General features: G+C 39.7%; 3 protein-coding genes across 8 annotated transcripts in view; 1 reads left to right on the forward strand and 2 right to left on the reverse strand.

Annotated features, from left to right (window-relative positions):
- Positions 1-13,487, reverse strand: LOC134536878 (uncharacterized). Of its 6 annotated transcripts, none has more exons than XM_063376931.1 (8): positions 13,322-13,487; positions 10,190-10,253; positions 8,542-8,802; positions 7,220-7,510; positions 6,541-6,834; positions 4,775-5,062; positions 3,512-3,796; positions 1-1,798 (listed from the first exon to the last, which is right to left on the reverse strand). In XM_063376931.1, the coding sequence occupies exons 2-8, from the start codon at positions 10,245-10,247 to the stop codon at positions 1,725-1,727; spliced, it is 1,551 nt and encodes a 516-aa protein (XP_063233001.1). In that variant the 5' UTR covers positions 10,248-10,253; positions 13,322-13,487; the 3' UTR covers positions 1-1,724. The 6 variants fall into 6 exon arrangements, with proteins under 6 accessions (XP_063233001.1, XP_063233002.1, XP_063233004.1 ...); XM_063376932.1 differs by lacking the exon at positions 13,322-13,487 and adding an exon at positions 12,695-13,001; XM_063376934.1 differs by lacking the exon at positions 8,542-8,802.
- The window catches only part of LOC134536458 (uncharacterized), a 16,393-nt gene continuing 8,906 nt past the window's right edge, over positions 13,286-20,772 (forward strand). Inside the window, exon 1 of the mRNA XM_063376175.1 lies at positions 13,286-13,585. Within this exon, the coding sequence (XP_063232245.1) occupies positions 13,580-13,585 (6 nt within the window). The 5' untranslated portion in view covers positions 13,286-13,579. The remainder of the gene's footprint in view (positions 13,586-20,772) is intronic.
- Positions 20,278-20,772, reverse strand: part of LOC134536526 (uncharacterized) — a 4,765-nt gene continuing 4,270 nt past the window's right edge. Inside the window, exon 3 of the mRNA XM_063376257.1 lies at positions 20,278-20,308. The gene's annotated coding sequence lies outside the window, so the exon portion shown is untranslated. The remainder of the gene's footprint in view (positions 20,309-20,772) is intronic.

The raw sequence follows: 20,772 nt of genomic DNA on the forward strand, positions 1-20,772 counted from the left end.
TTAAAAATGAAAACAAATATATATTTTTTGTTCAATTCAAAGAGTCCTTTAAAACAAAAATTTATGGAATTAAAAGTACAGAAAAATATAAAAACTTTAACATTGCAATAAATTAATTTAAACCAGCAATATGTTTTAGTCCAACATTCAGTAGTTGCAAACAGTTGTTCATGGCACGGGCCAGCAGATGTTGATGGCACGGGCCAGCAGATGTTGATAGCACGGGCCAGCAGATGTTGATGGCACGGGCCAGCATATGTTGATAGCACGGGTCAGCAGATGTTGATGGCACGGGTCAGCAGATGTTGATGGCACGGGCCAGCAGATGTTGATGACACGGGCCAGCAGATGTTGATGGCACGGGCCAGCACATGTTGATGGCACGGGCCAGCAGATGTTGATGGCACGGGCCAGCAGATGTTGATGGCACGGGCCAGCAGATGTTGATGGCACGGGCTAGCAGATGTTGATGGCACAGGCCAGCAGATTTTGATGGCACGGGCTAGCAGATGTTGATGGCACGGGCTAGCAGATGTTGATGGCGCAGGTCAGCAGATGTTGATGGCACGGGCCAGCACATGTTGATGGCACGGGCTAGCACATGTTGATGGCACGGGCCAGCAGATGTTGATGACACGGGCCAGCAGATGTTGATGGCACGGGCCAGCAGATGTTGATGGCACGGGCCAGCAGATGTTGATGGCACGGGCTAGCAGATGTTGATGGCACGGGCCAGCAGATTTTGATGGCACGGGCTAGCAGATGTTGATGGCACGGGCTAGCAGATGTTGATGGCGCAGGTCAGCAGATGTTGATGGCACGGGCCAGCACATGTTGATGGCACGGGCTAGCACATGTTGATGGCACGGGCCAGCAGATGTTGATGACACGGGCCAGCAGATGTTGATGGCACGGGCCAGCAGATGTTGATGGCACGGGCCAGCAGATGTTGATGGCACGGGTTAGCAGATGTTGATGGCACGGGCCAGCAGATGTTGATGACACGGGCCAGCAGATGTTGATGGCACGGGCCAGCAGATGTTGATGGCACGGGCCAGCAGATGTTGATGGCACGGGCTAGCAGATGTTGATGGCACGGGCCAGCAGATTTTGATGGCACGGGCTAGCAGATGTTGATGGCACGGGCTAGCAGATGTTGATGGCGCAGGTCAGCAGATGTTGATGGCACGGGCCAGCACATGTTGATGGCACGGGCTAGCACATGTTGATGGCACGGGCCAGCAGATTTTGATGGCACGGGCTAGCAGATGTTGATGGCACGGGCTAGCAGATGTTGATGGCACAGGCCAGCAGATGTTGATGGCACGGGCAAGCAGATGTTGATGGCATGGGCCAGCAGTTTTTGATGGAATGGGCCAACAGATGATGGCCTGGGCCAGAAGTTGTTGGTGGCATAGGTCAGCAGTGTAAAATTTTAGCCAGCAGTTTACAGTAAGAGCCAGCATTCGGTGATCTTAGCCAGCTGTTGTTGGTGGTATGGGCCAAAAGTTGTTGATTTGTGCCAGTAGTTGATAGTATCAGCCAGCAGTTGATGGCCTTAACCACTTGTTAGTGGTCTAGGCCAGAATTTGTTGCTGATTTTCAGTCACCAATTTGCAATGGTTTGTTTCAACAATTTTGGTTTCAGGCTTATGTTTGGTGCAAATTATTTTGTAATTTTGATCACTTTTTTAAAGTGTTCTTTTGTCTGGCTTGATTTGTTATCACCAGCTATAGCATATGAGTGAGATTAACAATATAGTTAGTGGATGTGTTTTTTTAAATGGTGTTGATGACCCTGAAAAAAAATTGTTACGAAAAAAAATTAGTGTGTTTCATTCATGCATTAAAGAGTAGCACAGTATGGAAGAGTATGGAAGACTTGTACAGAATTGGGGTACTTAGTTAATAGGCGTAAATGTCTATAACTTAAGTCAGTTTATAAATTATAATTACTATATTTTATGTCCTCGAATATCCAACATTTGTATTTATATGACTAGAGTTTATGACCAGTAAGACAGTTAATTCTGATTATTTTGATGTAAATTTGTTCCAGAAATTTACCTTTTTAACCCAATACAAATATTATTTCTAAATACATTAATTCTACTATATTGGATTATTATTAACAATTAAAGTATATAATCATAATTCAATTATGATGAAGGAATGAGTTTGTTACATGAATTCAAACAGTTGTTACCATTTTAATTTTTATTTGAATAGTACCCTGTTTTATCATCCCAGTTTGAAATAAAAAACAAGGCAATAAAATATTGGATAATTTAATGACAAATTTATGGAAAATAAATATGTGCTTAAATTAAAAAAATTAGATACCATCTATATATAATATAGATTTATATATAAGCAAAATACCAATTACTCTGACTCATCACCAGGTCTCCGGAACTATAAGACACACAAACTTGTGGTTTGGCAAGTATGTTTCTTTTATGGAAATCATATTCCAAGGTGGTGAATTTGGGTGGGATTAAGAGTTTGGTGGTTGACACTGTCTCAGGGCAGTTGCTGCATGTTATGTATGGGAAATTTTGTTGTATCCGACTAGTGCTGAGGAGACCTAGTTTTAGTCGTGTTTTTTTGTTTTTGCAGTCACGATATTTCCACTTGCCAGAAGTGTTCCTGGCCAAGTATGAGTTAAGTGGCATGTTCTACCCCTGAAAACTAGCCTTTCTTTTGTGTTTGCTATTGGTAGGCTCACTGGTACCCAAGTAACATATACTATCGTACAACTATTGGGCTTAACAGCCTGAAAAATGGAATGTTATAAAAAAGAGGTTTATTCTTATAATTTTTTTAACAATTTATTAACTATTATCAGTCAAACTTAAGAGAACGTTATTGTTTCTTTGATTTGTCTTCACGGTTTGTTAGTTATGCCTCAATAACCCTAGAGTGTGTAAAATAGTGTTTTTTTGCCATGAGGTGAATGAGGTATGCAATGAGCTTTGATGAATTTACAATAATGTGCTCATTGTATATGCTGTGGGTTTGAGCAATTCATTATTCAGGAATAAATAATAAAAAATAAAAAATAATAATTAATCTAGGCGGATTAGTGCTTTGTAATATAAAATGGTGATCCAACCCAAAACGTACCGTGTCTTCCACAGAGATAAAAAATTTACCATGTGGAACAACAGAGAAGAAATTATTTTTGAACTACTGCTGGTATTTATTAAGGACCTCAGTGGTAATCAGTGGCGCAACAACTAAATTTCCAAAGGGAAGGGGGGCAATATACCTTTTTACAAAGAATCATTGATCCCCCCTATTGAAGCGGGGGTTCCAGGGGTCCTCTCCCGGGAAAATTTGTATTTGAAGGTGGAAAATGGTGCTATTTAAGCAGTTTTATTATCTAAAAATTGATTACACAGCACTTTATTTGCCCCCGTTTGCCCCCACTTCAAGGTTTTAGGGGGGGGGGGCAAAATACCCCCCTGTTGTTGCGCCCCTGGTGGTAATGTCCAATTAACCAACATACGTGACTGAGCAGGAACGTCCACGTGCTGGAACAGAGACTCCGTGGTGTTGTCCACAAACACCGCGGAAACCCGCACGTAGTACGTCTGCCCTTTGGACACGGCGTGGATGGTGTAGGACGTGGTGTCAGTCGGCAAGGACTGCCAGGTCCTCCTGGGGTCGCCCGAGGAGTACCAGGACACGTTGTACAGCCGCACGCACTGCACGCTGCCGTCCACCGGGATCCACTTCACCCTCACCGACGCGTTCGCCGACGTTGCGTTGATGTACTGTAAAACAGGGCGACCTGAAAACGAGATGTGTCACAGCCAGGGGCGCAACAACAGGGGGGGGGAAGGGTATTTTGCCCCCCCCCCCCTCTGAAACCTTGAAGTGGGGGCAAACGGGGGCAAAGAAAGTGCTGTGTAATCAATTTTTAGATAATAAAACTGCTTAAATAACACCATTTCCCACCTTGAAATACAAATTTTCCCGGGGGAGGACCCCCGGACCCCCCCGCTTCAATAGGGGGGATCGATGATTCTTTATAAAAAGGTATATTTCCCCCCCTTTTGGAAATTAAGTTGTTGCGCCCCTGGTCACAGCTAATGGTTACTATTGCAGTGGAGAGACTCGAGATATCACGAATGTCAAGATCACAAATTGCTGGACGTTACCCAGGATTACAGAAAGTGGAAACGTGACATTCAGAAAGGGGAAATGATATGACAAATTGATGGGTGAAAGTGTATACCATCTCCTACGTTATGAGAGTGAATGCCACAGCATAAAACACTTTAATTAACTATAGGAATAAGAACAACGTTAATTTTCTAAGTAAATATTTACAAAAACTAGTATATCGGCATGGTTGAATAACATTTCTATACCTATCATGTTGATGATTCCTATTTGTCATTGGAAAGGGGGAGGGATGCTGTTAAATTTAATATTTCCATGCAGTTAGCGCAAGATATCTCTCAGCGATTATAAAATAAGCTTCATAAATATGTTTGAGCTTACTTTTCGAGATACAACTAGAAAAACAAATTTAGTGCATGAGAAAAACTATTCAATCTCAGATTTAAGTCTATTATAGTGATACAGCATCTCTGAAGACTTTTTTTTTAGAAGGCATTGATTTGTTTTTATTTATTTGAAGTATCGTATAAAATGTTCCTTTCCTGTCACTCCCATGCTAACTTGCTTGTATTTCAGGATAGTCGTTTATTACCTATGTCGGGTCGAATGTCCACTTGTTTTACACCAATTCAATAAAACTCGCCTTTGCTCAGTGTGGCCAGCCTCAAGGTCATTGTAGGTTTCGGACTAGCTGTCGTCAGCAAGGTCAGCTCGACTCGGTAGGATCTGCACACCACCAAGTTGCGCAGGTGCACACTAGAATGCGCAGCTGTTCCCAGCGAGCGACAGATCCTCGAGTCGCTGTCCCCGACCGGCGAGTAGCACACCTGCATGCTGTCGGGTCGGCAGTCCGTCCTGTCGGCGTCGAAGGACCAGTTGACGATTGCTGCAGTGTCCGAGACATTTGCAACTTGGGCGTCTATCACATCACCTGAAAAAAAAAAAACATCGCAGCAATGACATTGATATCTAATTTTGAAAACTGACCGGCACGAGTTAACCAAACACCAAATTATAACCCCAAACCGAAGGTTGAGAAATGGTTTTGTCTTCCCATACACCATTAAAGCGAGTGATAATTCTGCCATGCTGTTGATTTTTGCCAAATATCTAATTACTACGCACTCACTAACAGCCAACACCGTGCTAATCGCCCAATGCCAAACATATGAACATACCACAATAAACGGTCTGCTGTGCTGTACACCAGACAGCTAGTTGCTAGTGCATTTGACTAACTTTAAATGTCTGAGCCCAGGCTTGTGCTGGGCTGTGCTGCATTCAGCTATCCTCTCAGCCAAATGGAGTATTCCCTGAAGCCCGCCATTTTCTAACTTGCTTACTACTGAGCACACCTAACTTTGCAGGGATTTAGTTTCTGGACTTATGTCCCTAAACAAAAATAGCCTATTTTGGCATTCCCTGCCATCCATTAAATTAATACCCAAATGGCTACACACACTGTAAATAACCATAACATATGAATTAATGTAACATGTGAAATATTATGAATCTATTACAAATTATATTCATATAATTAAAACAAAATTACTCTCTGAAGCATGCGTAATTTTTGTTGATGAGCATATAACTTCTTCAACTGACATGGCTCAAACATATGTGTGGTCGTCTTGGGAATTTAACCAGCTTCTGGTTCAGCTACTGCTAACACCCATGGTGGGCATGGAGCAAAGGACATTTGTTACATAAGCATTTGTTGTTTTGTTTATGTTAGAAATAACTTTGTAATCTCGTGTTTTGCATAACTGTATTCTATTGTTTAATTTATAGTGATCTCTCATGTTTTAAAAACCTTGTCTGGTCTGTATAAAACATTTGCATAATCTAGCTTTGCATTAGTGTTCTGTTTTCGATGTTCTAGGTTAAAACATTTTTGACTGCATCAGTCATTATTCTAGCATAAATTTTGTAGGTTTCTCTTTTTGTGTGATTGGATGCTTGAAAACAAAACTGGATAGTCATGTAAACTAACCTTTCATTAAGTCACTTTGTACCATGTTCCTAGAGTATAGTTTTGCGTGGGAAGGCACGGAGGTACAACTGCACGTCACATCAGGTAAATAGAGCAGGGGCCCAACAACTAAATTTCCAAAGGGGGGGGGGGCAATATACCTATTTATAAAGAATCATCGATCCCCCTTATTGAAGCGGGGGGGGGGGGGGGGGTCCGGGGGCTCTCCCCCGGGAAAATTTGTATTTCAAGGTAGAAAATGGTGCTATTTAAGCAGTTTTATTATCTAAAAATTGATTACACAGCTCTATCTTTTCCCTGTTTGCCCCCACTTCAAGGTTTCAGAGGGGGGGGGGGGGCAAAATACCCATGCCCCCCCCCCCCTGTTGTTGCGCCCCTGAAATAGAGTAATCGAACGGTTCTTGACGCCCGCTCACCGTGCAGCGGAGTGGTGAACGTGACCGCCTGGTGGCTGTACCTGCCGGCGGTCCTGAGGCTCACCACCGCCGAGTACGTGGTGCACGCGTACAGGTCGGTCAGCGCGAGCGAGTCGCTGGGCCCAGTCTGCCCCATCGCCCAGCTCCAGCACTCGGGGGACGTCTCGTTGCCCTTCTCCTGGTAGCAGATCCTCATCTTCTCCGTGCGGCACGTGAGGTTCACGTCCGATATCCACCACTTCACCACGGCCGAGTCTCGCGTCACGTTCACCGCGTCCACTCGGGTGAGCTCGTCTGGAGGCAGAAGTTAATATATGTACAATTTTCCAGTTTCACATGCACCATCCAAAAAAGCAAAAGTTAATTTTTTTGGATTGCTTCAAATTGCTGAGAAGTATTAACTATCAATATCATAACTTACACCAGTTTTGGTTTTTATATGGTATTGTGACTAAGAAAGAGACAAACAACTGATCAACTGTACATATTGAATGCTTGGCTTAGCATTCCTCGTCAGTGTTGTCAATTGTGTGTGTTTGCACTGGACAGATGGTATTTGCATGCCGAATCATCAAATGGAGGCGTGGTTCGACACTGTCTTGTCTGGTTTCAGAATTATGCAGACCCCTTTGGGCCAATCGCTGTGGCACCAGTTCAATGGCGGATTACGCGAACTCACTGGCAGAGTCGAGGTACAGTTTCAGCGTGGCCATGCGCGGCTCCTCGTAGTCCTCCTCGGTGCTGGCGAACGCATAGTAGTAGCGGCACAGGCGCAGCTCGTACACGGCGAACTGGTCCATGTTCTTGCTCAGCTGTGCGTAGAGGCAGGTGCTCCTGTCCTGGGTCCGGTTCTCGCACACCCACAGGCGCACGTGCTCCACGCACGAGTAGTTTCCCAGTGGCGACCACTCCAGCAGCGTCATGTGGCGGCTGTGCTGGGTCGCTTTCAGCCCCGTCACCTCAGGTGGACCTGGAGACAGGACACGCACAGTGAAACCTAACATTGGTGGGTGTCCTTCCATAGATGAATCCCTTTCCATTTTGGAAATGAGTAATCTGAAATCCATATTTTCATGAATGGATACCATAGCAGTGGGGGAGTTTGAAGTGGGATGTGGAGGAGTGGTGGTGTGGATGAGTGGAGCAGTGGATGAGTGGAGCAGTGGATGAGTGGAGCAGTGGATGAGTGGAGCAGTGGATGAGTGGAGCAGTGGATGAGTGGAGCAGTGGAGGAGTGGAGCAGTGGAGGAGTGGAGCACTGGAGGAGTGTAGCAGTGGAGAAGTGGAGGAGTGGAGGAGTGGAGCAGTGGAGGAGTGGAGCATGGGAGGAGTGGAGTAGTAGGAGAATTGAGTGGTGGGGGAGTGGAGCAGCATGGTAGATCTCCAACCCAGTCTTAATGGTAACATTCGCCTTTCAGCAGTACCATAGCAGTATTTCGCTGGAACTTATATTGAATGGGAAATTACCACTCTGAAATTTCCCCAAAATAGAATCACCTTTTTGGCTGTAAATGTATTTTGTGAATGCAGTATGCACATGTTCTTGTGTAGGAGAATCACATGCCTAACACAGAACGAAGCTTTTCCTTTCCTTGCTAGAACAGATTGATGACATGTTCAGTAGTTTCTTTGGTGGGACCGCACCAGGTCATACTGCACTGGTGACTTACAAGTGGTGGGACCGCACCAGGTCATACTGTACCGGTGATGGTACGAGTGGTGGAACCGCACCAGAGCATACTGTACCGGTGATGGAACGAGTGTTGGGACCGCACCAGAGCATAATGCACCGGTGATGGTACAAGTGGTTGGACCGCACCAGGTCATACTGTACCAGTGATGGTACAAGTGGTGGGTGGGACCGCACTAGAGCATACTGTACCGGTGATGGTACGAGTGTTGGGACCGCACCAGAGCATACTGTACCGGTGATGGTACGAGTGGTGGGACCGCACCAGGTCACACTGCACCGGTAGATGGCACGAGTGTTGCAGCACGTACCCGCCTCGCCGTAACCGTACAGCACGTCGCTCGTGTAGTTGTTGCCCCTCGCCAGGGCCGTCACCTGCACCTCGAGCGTCGCGCACGGCTGGAAGCCGTCGACGGCTGCGCTCGTGGCGTCGGGGGGCACCATCTCGCACGAGTCCTTGTCGCTGTGGGGCGACGTCCAGCACACCTCGAAGCCCCGCAGGCAGGCCGGCTCCCAGCTGCCCGTCCACGACACGTTCCCCGCCAGCACGCGCACTTTCCCAAGCTTGGGCGCTGCAAGAGGACCCGCTCGCACAGCGGCGACATCCTCTCCCCTAGAGACCCTGAATACTAACTAATGTGGAGATCATTGGCGTAGCTGTGTTCATAAATTTGGGGGGGGGGGGGGGTGTAGGGACAAATAATGAATTTCATGTCATGTAAACCCATTCCCCTCTTACTAAGACGGTGGGGGGGGGGGGGGGGGGTTGGACCGGCGGTCCTCCACCGGAAAATTTTGATTTTAAAAAGTGCAAACTACCGTTTTTTTTAAGCAGTTTTCGTATCTAAACATTGGATACATCGATGTTAAAATTATTATTGTTTCTTTTAGATAAAATTTCATGAGTGAAGAAATTACAAATAAAGTTGGGCAGAATAATATTATTAAAAAAAAAATATCACGGTCTAGAAAGTTGGAGGGGGGGACAGTTCCCTCCACCCAAAAAGTTCAGGGGGACACGTCCCCCCTGTCCCCCCCCCCCAGTTCCTACGCCCCTGGTGGAGATATAGAGATGTGGCGGCGAACAGAGAGGAGGGTGTGTCATGTCCTATGCTGCATTTTTGCACTGGAAAAAAAGTGGGAAACCGATCATGGCTCCCGCATTCGATTACGGGCCCTGGAACCAGGATCGGATACTTCACCCCCCCCCCCCCTTCAACAAACACTCAATTTTACAGTCACGTGCTACATTATAATTGCATGGATATTTCTTACCCACATTCTTTTTAGAATGTAACTTAACCTGAAAATACAGGCTAAAATTATTATTACTAATTTTTTTTTTAAGTCCAAACTAAGCTTTATTTATAAAAATTATTTTTAAATTTACGATAACCACGGCGAGTATGTATATTTATTTCACACACTGAGAATAAAATTTGCATGGTTGGGCCCGAGTGATGGACACACGGGTCCACCCGGCCCCCACGCTTGTGGGGGCCATGCAACTGATAACATCAGAGGATCTATTTAGAGAGGAAATGCCTACCAGCAGGAGCGTACGCAAAATTTCATTTTGGAAAAGGAAGGTTGTAATGACCTATTTGTCTGCTGTTTGCTTCCAAATTCTTTAAGGTATCTTCGGATTTCGGGGGGGGGGGGGGGGGGGGGAGAGAAGGGTGAATAATTATCCTTCCTGGGTACGCCATTGAATACCATCACATGCACACTTTACTCCATTGGCATTTTCTAAATCTGCATTTGGTAGTCTGACTTCATCTGGTCAGAATTCAAATATAAATTTGAAACGGGACTAATACATGGGTGTTTATATGATAAAAAAAAAAACAATTTACAAATGTTTGGCGGCAGTCAAATACACGAAAAATATTAGTAACATAATTAATAGTAGCTGTTTCAACCTTTAGTAAATTTACCACAATGTTGTTTATTTATTACCTTTGCATTCGGCGAAGACTGCTGTGGGAAGTATCAAGAACAAGCCAAGCCATCTCATTTTAACCTGTGAACAAAGTAATCATTGTTAATGGAAATTACTTTTAGTTATAACCTTGCTTTTTCAAGACAGATTCTTATGTGGTTTCTTATTAAAATTTAGCTACTTTTATACCTTTATAATGATTACACAAGACAATTTTTTTTCACTATTATTTCATCTTCTACGCCGGCATTCGATGTGATAGGTATAATTCGATTTTTTTTTTCGATAATACTTATTGGATATAAAACCTAAATAGTAATAAAGTGGTAAGAAAAATGATGATAAAAATAATCAGATGGTTTTCTTCCTAAATATTAAACTTCATTTTAAAATAAACTTTCTTTGGATGATTATAATGATAGAAGAAAATAAGTATAAATAGATTCCGTTAACTTGTAATTTCTTAACGAAAATGTTTTCTCTAATATATTGTGGTTCACTGCTTTGCTAACATGTTTAGAACCAAACCGATCTTAAATTAAAAATATATATTCTCTGGCCATTAAGCTAATACTTAGCTTTAGCTATTAAACGTTTCTGCATTCTGACTAAACTGTGTATTCTAAATATATATTAAATGCATGCTGGCCCTCTAAATTTAGGAAGAAGACATACCATATCTAAAATCTGTTGTAGAAAAACACTAATAAGGTTCAAACCCATTTTCTTATTTACCAGTTTAATACATTTGGACATAATATTTACATATCTAACATTTAAAAACAAAAATAAAATGTCAAAAATAAAAATTTATAAATTTTTGCCCTAATCACTGATTATAAAATTACAAATTAGTATGTATTTATAAGCCCTTCCACAAACGACATTATACAGTAGGATTATGTTAGCAGTTATTTACATTGGCGTTTATTGGCTTTGAAGTACTTTTTCCTACAATTAATCCCTCGAATTGATACAAAAACCATGATCTCCCCTTTGCCCCTTCATACGAATGTGTCACTGAAATATCTGTGTCATCGTTTCTTATCGGAACCGACTTCGTTCCTGTTTGTTCGAACGAGGCTGTCTCTGCGCTACCAACGCCACCAGACGTAAACAGTAAACATCAAGTGCACACGTGACCTTATCGCCCTACTGGTTGATAAGTGGGTACACAAACATTACTTTCTTAACCTGTAACAATTCACGCGTCGAGTATCCAAACCATCCACCCTGATTTATTTATGTATATTTATATTTTATGTACATATTATATTCAAACACATTACTAATAACTAACCAAAAGTCATATAATATTGTAATGGTTATTTTAGATATTTTCTATTTACTGATGAATTTTAACTTCACTAATCGACATCGCTAACAATGAAATAGGTCCTTTTTTTTAAATAAAAATTAATATGAATGAAGATTTTGAACTTTTTGGTCACAATAGTTTATTAAAATATTTCTTTATAAGAAATTTTATTTTGGTTTGGTTTCTTTCAATATGTACTGAGCAAATCGTTAAATGTGGTTAGGCCCACATTATCTGCATTACGGAACTTAAAAAATTCGAATCTCACCTAACAAAAATGTTCTTCACTACCAATTTTCTATGACTGTAACTTGTAAAATTTGAAGTGATTTAGGTTCATAAACTCACATAGTACCTACTTAAGTAGAATAAGCTAACACGTACCTACTACTGCTTTGAAAAAAAATTGGTATTTTGTTTTCAACAAAAATAATTTTTTGAAGAATATTAACATAGTAGGACTAAGTTTTTTTAAAAATAAAATAATTCTTAATAAATTAAAAACAACCATTGAGCTAAAGTTGAATTTTCAAAGAAAGTAGGCTTTTGGTTTACATTAAATGTACAAATATGTTACTTATTGGAAATATTATTTACTGAGTCCACCGATATGTAGTCGTATTTTTTGTGTGTGCATTTATTTTACAGCATGCCAAGTGGTCAATAGTATGTTTTGGAGCACGTTTTTGCTAGAAATATTAGTTACATTATTGTTATTCAGCTGATGGCAAGAACTGAAGAATTTCTATATTTTACCAAGAATGTTATTAATTTGTTTAAAATAAATATTTATATTTGTTAAATCAATAACTTACTTTAAAAACACAACTTATCATGAATTTTACTAAGTTCAACCTTAATTTAGTGAATTAAATGTCTATATTTACACCAACAATAATATGTTCGTTACGTGGTTCATTGTTTTGTTTCGAATACACGGTAATTATTCCTTATTGTATCCAGTTGCATTTAAAAATAATTTATTAAAATAAAGAAAGGAATTTTATGTTTAGTGAGACAAAGCTGTAAAATTACTAAAATATATTTTTTTTATTTTTAAAAGATGTATAAAACTTGGAGGAACATTGTTGCCGGAAGCGATTGTACTGTGCAACATATCCAATTGTATTTTATAGTAAAAGATTAAAATAAAGTTAGCAGTTGAATGAGTTTGTAATTTGAAACTGTAGAATTACATACGTACCAAAATAATTTTATTTAGAAGATACACGCATTATAAATATGGGATATTTTCTGGATGCGCGATATGTACATTGTTCCCCATGTAAATGCCTGTTTACAATTGCAATGACTTACTGTGTCCGACGTACACTGATCACTGATTGGCCCACAACGTTTTGTCCCAGTGTCCTTTGGTAACATGGAAGAATAAACACTGTTTTTGGTTCCCGTTTCAAAAGGTAAACAGAAAATAACGGACTTTTATTAGAGTTTATTTTTTCATTGCAGAATAAATAAATATAATTGACCTTAAGAAAATTACACAAGTTAAATATTTATATCTTGGCTTCGTACTCATTTACAAAGTATAAAAATGGTAAACAAAAACAATCGAAAAACGATTATTGGCGCTCTGTATTTACTGCGCTCTGGTGACTACTTTAGAAATCAGTAGATTCGGGCATCGGACAGTGCAATTGTTGTCGTTCGGACTATTTTAGACGGGCCTTGATGTAGCCGATTGTATTTTAACGCAAAATATTAAAGTAGAGTAAGCATTTGAATTATAATTATAAAACTTTTATTTAAAACTGGATACGCAATGGGGTTCAATTACTTTATAGGTGTTTCTATTTAGTGGCGTCCCTACCTCAACCAAGAATAGCTGGAGGGATCGTGTTGCTCGTGTGTCACACGGTGTGACTGTTCCTTAGATCGCCGCGGCGCGCTTCGCTCCAGACTTCACATCGCCGTTGAGTTCGACTGACGCGGCTGACAGACTGAGCCGCCTGATGCTGCCTCGCGCTTCCTGCCGGCTGGTCGTCCCCGCCGCGCTGTCGCCAAGTCGCCTCCGCTCCCGCCGCGCTGTTGCCAAGTCGCCTCCGGTCCCCGCCGGACTACGCCGGGCATGGAGGTAAGAACAAAGGGAGTTTGTGTGCGTGTACAATCTTCGCCATGTTGATACTTGAAGTCAAAATGAGAACGACCCAAGCGCGTCTCCAGAGGATTGCCCGGGGGGGGGGGGGGGGGGGGGGGGCGCAAGGGGTTATATCCCCTCCCAAGCCCAAATTATATTTTCATTGTTTTATTTTGGAGCGTATATTTATGACAGCTTAAATACGTAAGTTCTTTAATGAAAAGTATTTAAAAGAACTGTAAGCATTCCCGACCCTTGTTTGTTTAAATTTTTCTTTGAAGGCCATACCAAGAAGTAGTTACAAATAATTCATTTTCAATTTTAAATATATATAAATACGTGTGTATATATAATTATATATACACACACACACGCACACACACATTTAGAGATAGTCTAACCACAGAGAAAATATATAGATTTTTATTTTCTCAGGCTGTGAAATTTAGGGTAAAATATTTTAATGAATTTGTAAAAAGCATCAAACAACATAGCTGAATAATTTACAAAAGATTTAGGTTAAATGTTACATCACATTTATGAAGTTATTCTGACCTCCATTTCATTGAAAAATAAAACCTGGAGCAGTCGGTGATTTAGGCACCGCCTGCGGATGGCTGCGTTATGAATCCCGCAACACTGTAGTGTTCTGCTTGTAGTCTAACGCCAAGAATCCGGGGCCATTACTTAAGAATAAAAAAATTAAAAAAAAAAATTAAAAAATAAAACAAACAAATCAACAGGCAAGAAAGCGAGCTAATATTGCATTGTCAACCAGTTCTGACCTATTTTCAAATTTTCAAGGGGGAAGTTAACTTAGTGCATTGTTCGTGTTGGTGATACAGCGAAAGAAATGCCGTGTATATATATATATATATATATATTTATTTATTTATTTATTTATTTATTTATTTATTTATTTATGATAATGAATTTATTCAATTCTATTTTGAGCAATATAACAACTATTACTAACCAACAATTATTATTATTTTTAACTTTGCAAGTATTTATTTGCAGGCATGAGCCAGACTGCGATTCTCTCCAGCACTACTAAAATAAGCCGTTCGGTGTGGAAACTTGACTCCGCCAATAAGCGAATAAACGACTATATGGCGGGAAGTGGTTTGATTAAAATCGCGCCAGTGCACAACTTCCGACCACGGCAGGCGTGAATGCGCATATAACAAAATCCATTAAACAGGAAGTATAACATTTGGCATAATCTATACTAAAGGAAAAAGAAGCGCATGTTTAATTTTTTTTTTCAAACCACTTTCTAGTGGAGTGAAAATTTGTGAGTGTGAATTTATAAAGGTTTTAATGAGAGAAAAATAATTGTCACATGCAATATATTTATTGAAAATGTAAAGTCTCTTGTAGGTATTACTTCTTTCGAAATTCCAAACTCAAAATATGTTAAGGTGATGAAATGTTATGAAGACCTGAAATTTGGTTGGCTTTATTGCATTTCTTAAGGATGTTCGTATATCATGACGTATACTTTTCTTACAATAGTATAATTTTGGCACTAAACTGAAATTCGCGGGGGCGAAGCCACGGGTGGTTAGCCATCATCTCATTGGCGAAATGGCGCGACGAATGCTGCATCATAATGCGCATGCGTGCTCGGTCGCATTCCAGCTGGGCTAACTCGCGGAAACGTCGTCAATCGGACGCTCTGATGTCTTCCGATTGGCCCGCGCGTACCGGAACTCTGGTCGGCCGGCTGAGTTCCGCCGCGTTGCCTGCCACTTCCGGAGCTCTCGCGGTCCCGACCGACGTTTCCGCCTCTGTACGCTTCGATATTCTTTGTTCTGGTGCGACGATCAGCGTGCCTGAACCTCGGTGCTAAAGTTCCCGGGGTCCGTGTCACGTTTTGTAACTGTCCCTTTCGTGCGATTTATAAGCGTAGGTTACTTCCTACCTTTGGATTAAATTATTATACTCCTAAATTAAATAACAATTTTGATTAGTAGCACAGTCACTTATTTCACATACGAAGATTCGTTTTAATTTTTATTAAATTTATATTATGTGGGTGAACCGGAGCGGTTGCCTATTATTAATTGATGATTTCTTCTAAATCAACTATATACATGTTCGATTTTATTGAATTTACTTATGGCCAGTTGCACCATTCTGCTCTTCGGTCCGTGATCCAATGATCTTGGCCCAAAGAATGATATAAGGATCATTCCTCTAAGCTTTGCGCCAACACATACTGGGACTATATGACCTTTGTACACGTGAACTACAGTTTAAACATTTCCAATCTGCAACAACAGGTAGTAGCAGTGTCGAATAAATGTAAGCTGCATTTCAACAGGCGGGCTGGAACGATATGAAGTCGCTACAATCGATTGTGACACGGCGAGAAAATGGTTGATGCGATTGCCACAAGACAGCAGCACATACAGTCGCTGCCTCATCTTTTGAATTTTAACAACGTTTGAAAACACATACTGATATTTAAAAGTTAACACAAAACGAATCAGTTGGAAATATGAATAGGTTTTGACTAAAAAAACGCTTGTATTTAATATGCTAAGTAACCGTGACGAAATATAATAATGAAACATTAAGCTTACCTATATAACGAACATTTCAAACATTAGTATTTCTTGTTATAAGAGGTTTATACACTAGAAAAAGTATTAAGATAGTATGGAATTTTGTAAATAATAGTCTAATATTTTATCTGATTAAATTAATTTGCATAAAGTCCGTGAAAATGCCGGTTATGCCTGCTCGCGACGTTTCGATCCGAGATCATTGCTAGGAACCGACCCGAATGATGATCGAACCAGCTTATGACCTTAGATCACGCCTGAACTCCAGTGGTGCCACTGGCCATTAGTGAATTCTTGAGAGACAATGTATTGTGCGGTTATAAGCAGTTGGAGAATATTCAGACATAAAAACGCTGCGGAATTTTCAGTCGCAGGGCAGAAACGCGTCGTGTGACAGCGGCCTTAGGCTATATTCACCCGGGTCGTTACCATAACGCCGAATGTCAAAATTGACCACAACGCCGACAGCTAGAAAACTGCTGTGTACTACAACGCCAAAATAACAACAGAATGAATTTGTGTGTGTTTCTTAAATGTACCTTAACGCCGAAATACCACAATCAAACCTAACCTAACCTTACCTAACCTAACCTAGCGTAATATAACCTAACCTAACTTAACCTAGCCTAACCTAGCCTAGCTTACCTAACCTAGCCTAACCTAACCTAGTCTAACCTAACCAAGTCTAACCTAACCTAGTCCAACCTAACCTAGTCTAACCTAACCTAGTCTAACCTAACCTAGTCTAACCTAACATAACGTTTGTGGTAGTCCTGCAATGACATTTTTCGGCGTTAGTGTATTTCGGCATTGTGGTAATTCAGCGTTGTGGTACACCGCTGTTTTCTAGCTGTCAGCGTTGTGGTCATTTTGACATTTCGGCGTTGTGGTGCGTCCCCTATTCACCCTACATGACGCTTACAGGGTCACGTGTCCACGGGAAATGGCGCGGCCAATGAGAGGACTGCACGTCAGTTCAGGCGGTGTGCTTTGGCGTGGCTTATAGCGTGTCTAATCCTTAGATTGCAGTGTGGATTTTAATGTAAATTTACTGTCTCTCCTCAATTCAATATATCTGGTAGCAGCTCCGTCAATGTTTCAATGGGTTCTGTTGCCAGGAATACCCTAAGAGAACAAACCTTTTTTTATAGGGCTTTATAATGCAATGAAAAGTTTTTATAAAGTACAAAAAATATTTCAAAAATAATAAAATTTGTAACGAGTTATCTTTAATAAATTTTCTTTGTTGTATTAAATAAAGAACATCATCTGATTACATTCAATTCTTACTTTGAAAAAAAAAAAAAAAAGTAAATGAAAGATGTCATCTTGGTTTCAACCATTTTTGCCATGGATTTTTTAATGTCATTTAATATTTAAAAATTTGGCTATATTTAACCACGTTACATAATTAATTAAATGTATTGTTATTAACAGTGACAAACTGGTTCAAATAGTTATTTTTTCCTGTGAAATAAAAATAGTTGTGTTTAATTCATGTTTTTTTTTCTTTCAGAAAATAAAAAAACTTTCATAAAATAAACAACACGATTTAATGGTCTTAAATAAAATAATAATGAGTGAAAATTAGAAAAATAATGAAACTTGTTAAGTTATAATTAATATTCAAAATAATTGTTACGATAACAAGCCTGGTAGTAATAATCTGGCAACAGTGTGCGCCATTTCCTTTGCACTGCAATCCAAGAGTGAGACAGACCATAGAAGAACGTAACGCATGGGAAGCCTTCTTTTCACAGACGAGAGAGCCAAACGTCCGATCGTGCATCTTCGAGTTTTTTTTTTGTTCATTGTAAAATGTTAGGTTAGCTACATTATAAATACTTTAAAACATTGTGGACGTTTGATTTGGTTAGGATAGCTACATTAAAGATACTGTGAAATCATGTAAACGGTTTCTAGCCCTGGATAGCTACTTATTAAAAAGTTATTTGATAAGCAACCATAAAATGATTTTACAGTATTTTTAATGTAGCTATACGTACTTAATATAACCAACCATCCACAATGTTTTGAAGTATTTATAATGTAGCTAACCTATCCTAATCGACCGCAAAATTTAATGCCACACCGGTTTATACAATGAGATAGAACGGAAAAAAAAGCTAGCATGAACTTCGTGGAACTTCGGGTGTGGCTCTCTCGTCTGTGAAATGAAGGCTTCCCGTAACGCATGCGCGGGTACGGGAGCGTGAATGTCAAGTGGGCCCAGACGCCCTCTGCCTGCGAGTTCATATTCAGGTCTCTACTGGTGATTGAGGTCGGCAGTTGTTCATGGCTCGGTCCACACTGCCGTGTCCCGCTAGTCCTTCCGGTCATAGAATAAACAAATAAGGTAGGTAGGCACCAGAACAAAGTGGACTTTCAATGCTATAGAATCTTCGCGTTTTTTTTCTTGTAGTGATCGCTTTTACAAAATTGCAAATTTTACTAAAATAATGCGGGTTTGTCTTTGCTTTAAATCTCAATAAACGCAACGTTAAGCCTAGTTCACAATTTAAAAAAAAAAAACCTAAATGAGTGCATAACAGACCATGTATATGGCCTGTGTACATTATCTGTGCGCAATCGGTTCACAAAATGAAATCTTACTGTTGATTTCAAGTATTTGTTTCAGGTAATGAAATTTCACGATGTTTTCAACATCTGTTGGTAGTGTTATATTAACTAACCAATTAGTATCTAGTTTCATTTGATCAACAGTTTGTGAGGATAATTTATCAACATTTAAATTAATTTTTGTTGTGTAAAGTATTTAGCCAACAATTCTACCCACGAAACGTTTTTTTTTCTGTTTTTAGTTTTATTTGTATTTGTCGCTAGTGACATTTTCTAAGTTATTGCATTAGTTTATTTTTTAAACATAAAATACCCCAGCATTGTAAAATATCGAAAATTTATTGCTACAATACGATTGATTAATTTGACCTTTCGAATAGGAAAACTAAATAAATTCAAATTTAATTATAAAATTTTAAAAATTTAAAATTTAGGTGGTAAACAAATAAAGTTTTTTAATTAGGGAGACGGATACCACTGAATCCGTTGGAGGGAAAGTTGTGAATTTAAACTTATTGCAAAGCAAACGTTTCTTTTCAGTCCCACTTCTTTTTTTTTTTTTTGGGGGGGGGGGGGGGAGATGTTGGGAAGCGGTAAGGTATTAAAAGTTTCTGAATATTATTATATATTATCGTATTAAATAATTATAATGTTTGTTTCTCCATAAATTAATGTCAATGCATATAAACATACTTTAAAATAATGTGCAGGTTTTTAACAACTAAAATCATAATGAGGTGAAAAAGGGGACAGTTTTATTCAATTAACACTATGCGTAAAGGCAAAATTTGATAAAACAGGAAATGAGAAAGAGACAAAACCTAAATTTAAAAAAAAATGGGCCTTTTTTATTTACAAATTTTCGAGAGGTGGATAGTGAAGGCACTGGACTTACATTTCACAGGGCCAGGGTTCAAATTCTCGCCTGGTCATTTCTGATTTATGTTTGCCGTAGTTTCCCGAAGTCTTGCCAGGCGGATGTTGGGAATGTTATTTACTACAGACCATGACTGACTCCTTCCACAACCTCCCTGTCATCTTCTCTAATGACCTTCATGTTGATGAGAATTTAAAAAAATAAAAAATAGCCATTTAGAAATCTTAAATAATTTATTAATAGAAACGGCCAATATTGTACAAATTCTTAAATAAATATATATATTGCTTACGTTTATGAAAAAAAGAAATGGGGAAAATGAACCATGCAAGTAATTTTTTTCATGTTGTATTTTTATTTACATCTTATTATATTTTCATGCTACACATTGTCTGCCATGCACGATTTACCAAGCACACAATTTCAGTTGTGTTACACCATTATACAAAATGTAAAAACAACTGAACACTTTAGCCCCATACATTATAACCTACACATATAAATAAACATTAATTGAGCCCCCACCATGCATGTTCATTATAAGTAAAGATATAAAAAAAGTCTCTAACGTGTTGGTAGCATTATGCAAACTTCAAATTCTGCAGAAACATAACGGGACACATGCAATTATAGCCAGCAATAACGGGCCACTGGGTCATGTTAAACTGCTTGAAGATGGCTGTGTAAAACCTGCAAACAGAACACATTAAAAGTTTTATTATATATATTTGAGTCACGTGGTGTCTTTTAACAAGGGCTTATGTTTTGAGATGCTGATCACTTTTTCTCCCTATCCTTTGCCAACGAATTATACATACCTATATTTTGTTTATACTTTCAAGCTATCATTAGAATGTCGGTTTCGATAAATGCATATTTCTGTGAATTCTAAAATGATGACGTCTGTGACACAGCATATCGAATGGGGCCACACCAATGGAGCATGTTCACGCTGGACTGAAATGTTGGACGCAACGGAATTATTTCGTAGCCACCCTACTGTTGGAAACTGTCCCTTTCCATTCCTCAACTCCTGCTCTAAAATTATATTTTGGATACGTGTATATAATAATTTTTTGTTAATGATTTCGCAATGACGTTCATATTACAGAAAGAATATCAAGTCATAAAAAAAATTATTTGTAATCACAGGC

The sequence above is a fragment of the Bacillus rossius genome, chromosome 11, assembly GCF_032445375.1.
Source record: "Bacillus rossius redtenbacheri isolate Brsri chromosome 11, Brsri_v3, whole genome shotgun sequence".
Lineage (NCBI taxonomy): Eukaryota > Metazoa > Arthropoda > Insecta > Phasmatodea > Bacillidae > Bacillus > Bacillus rossius.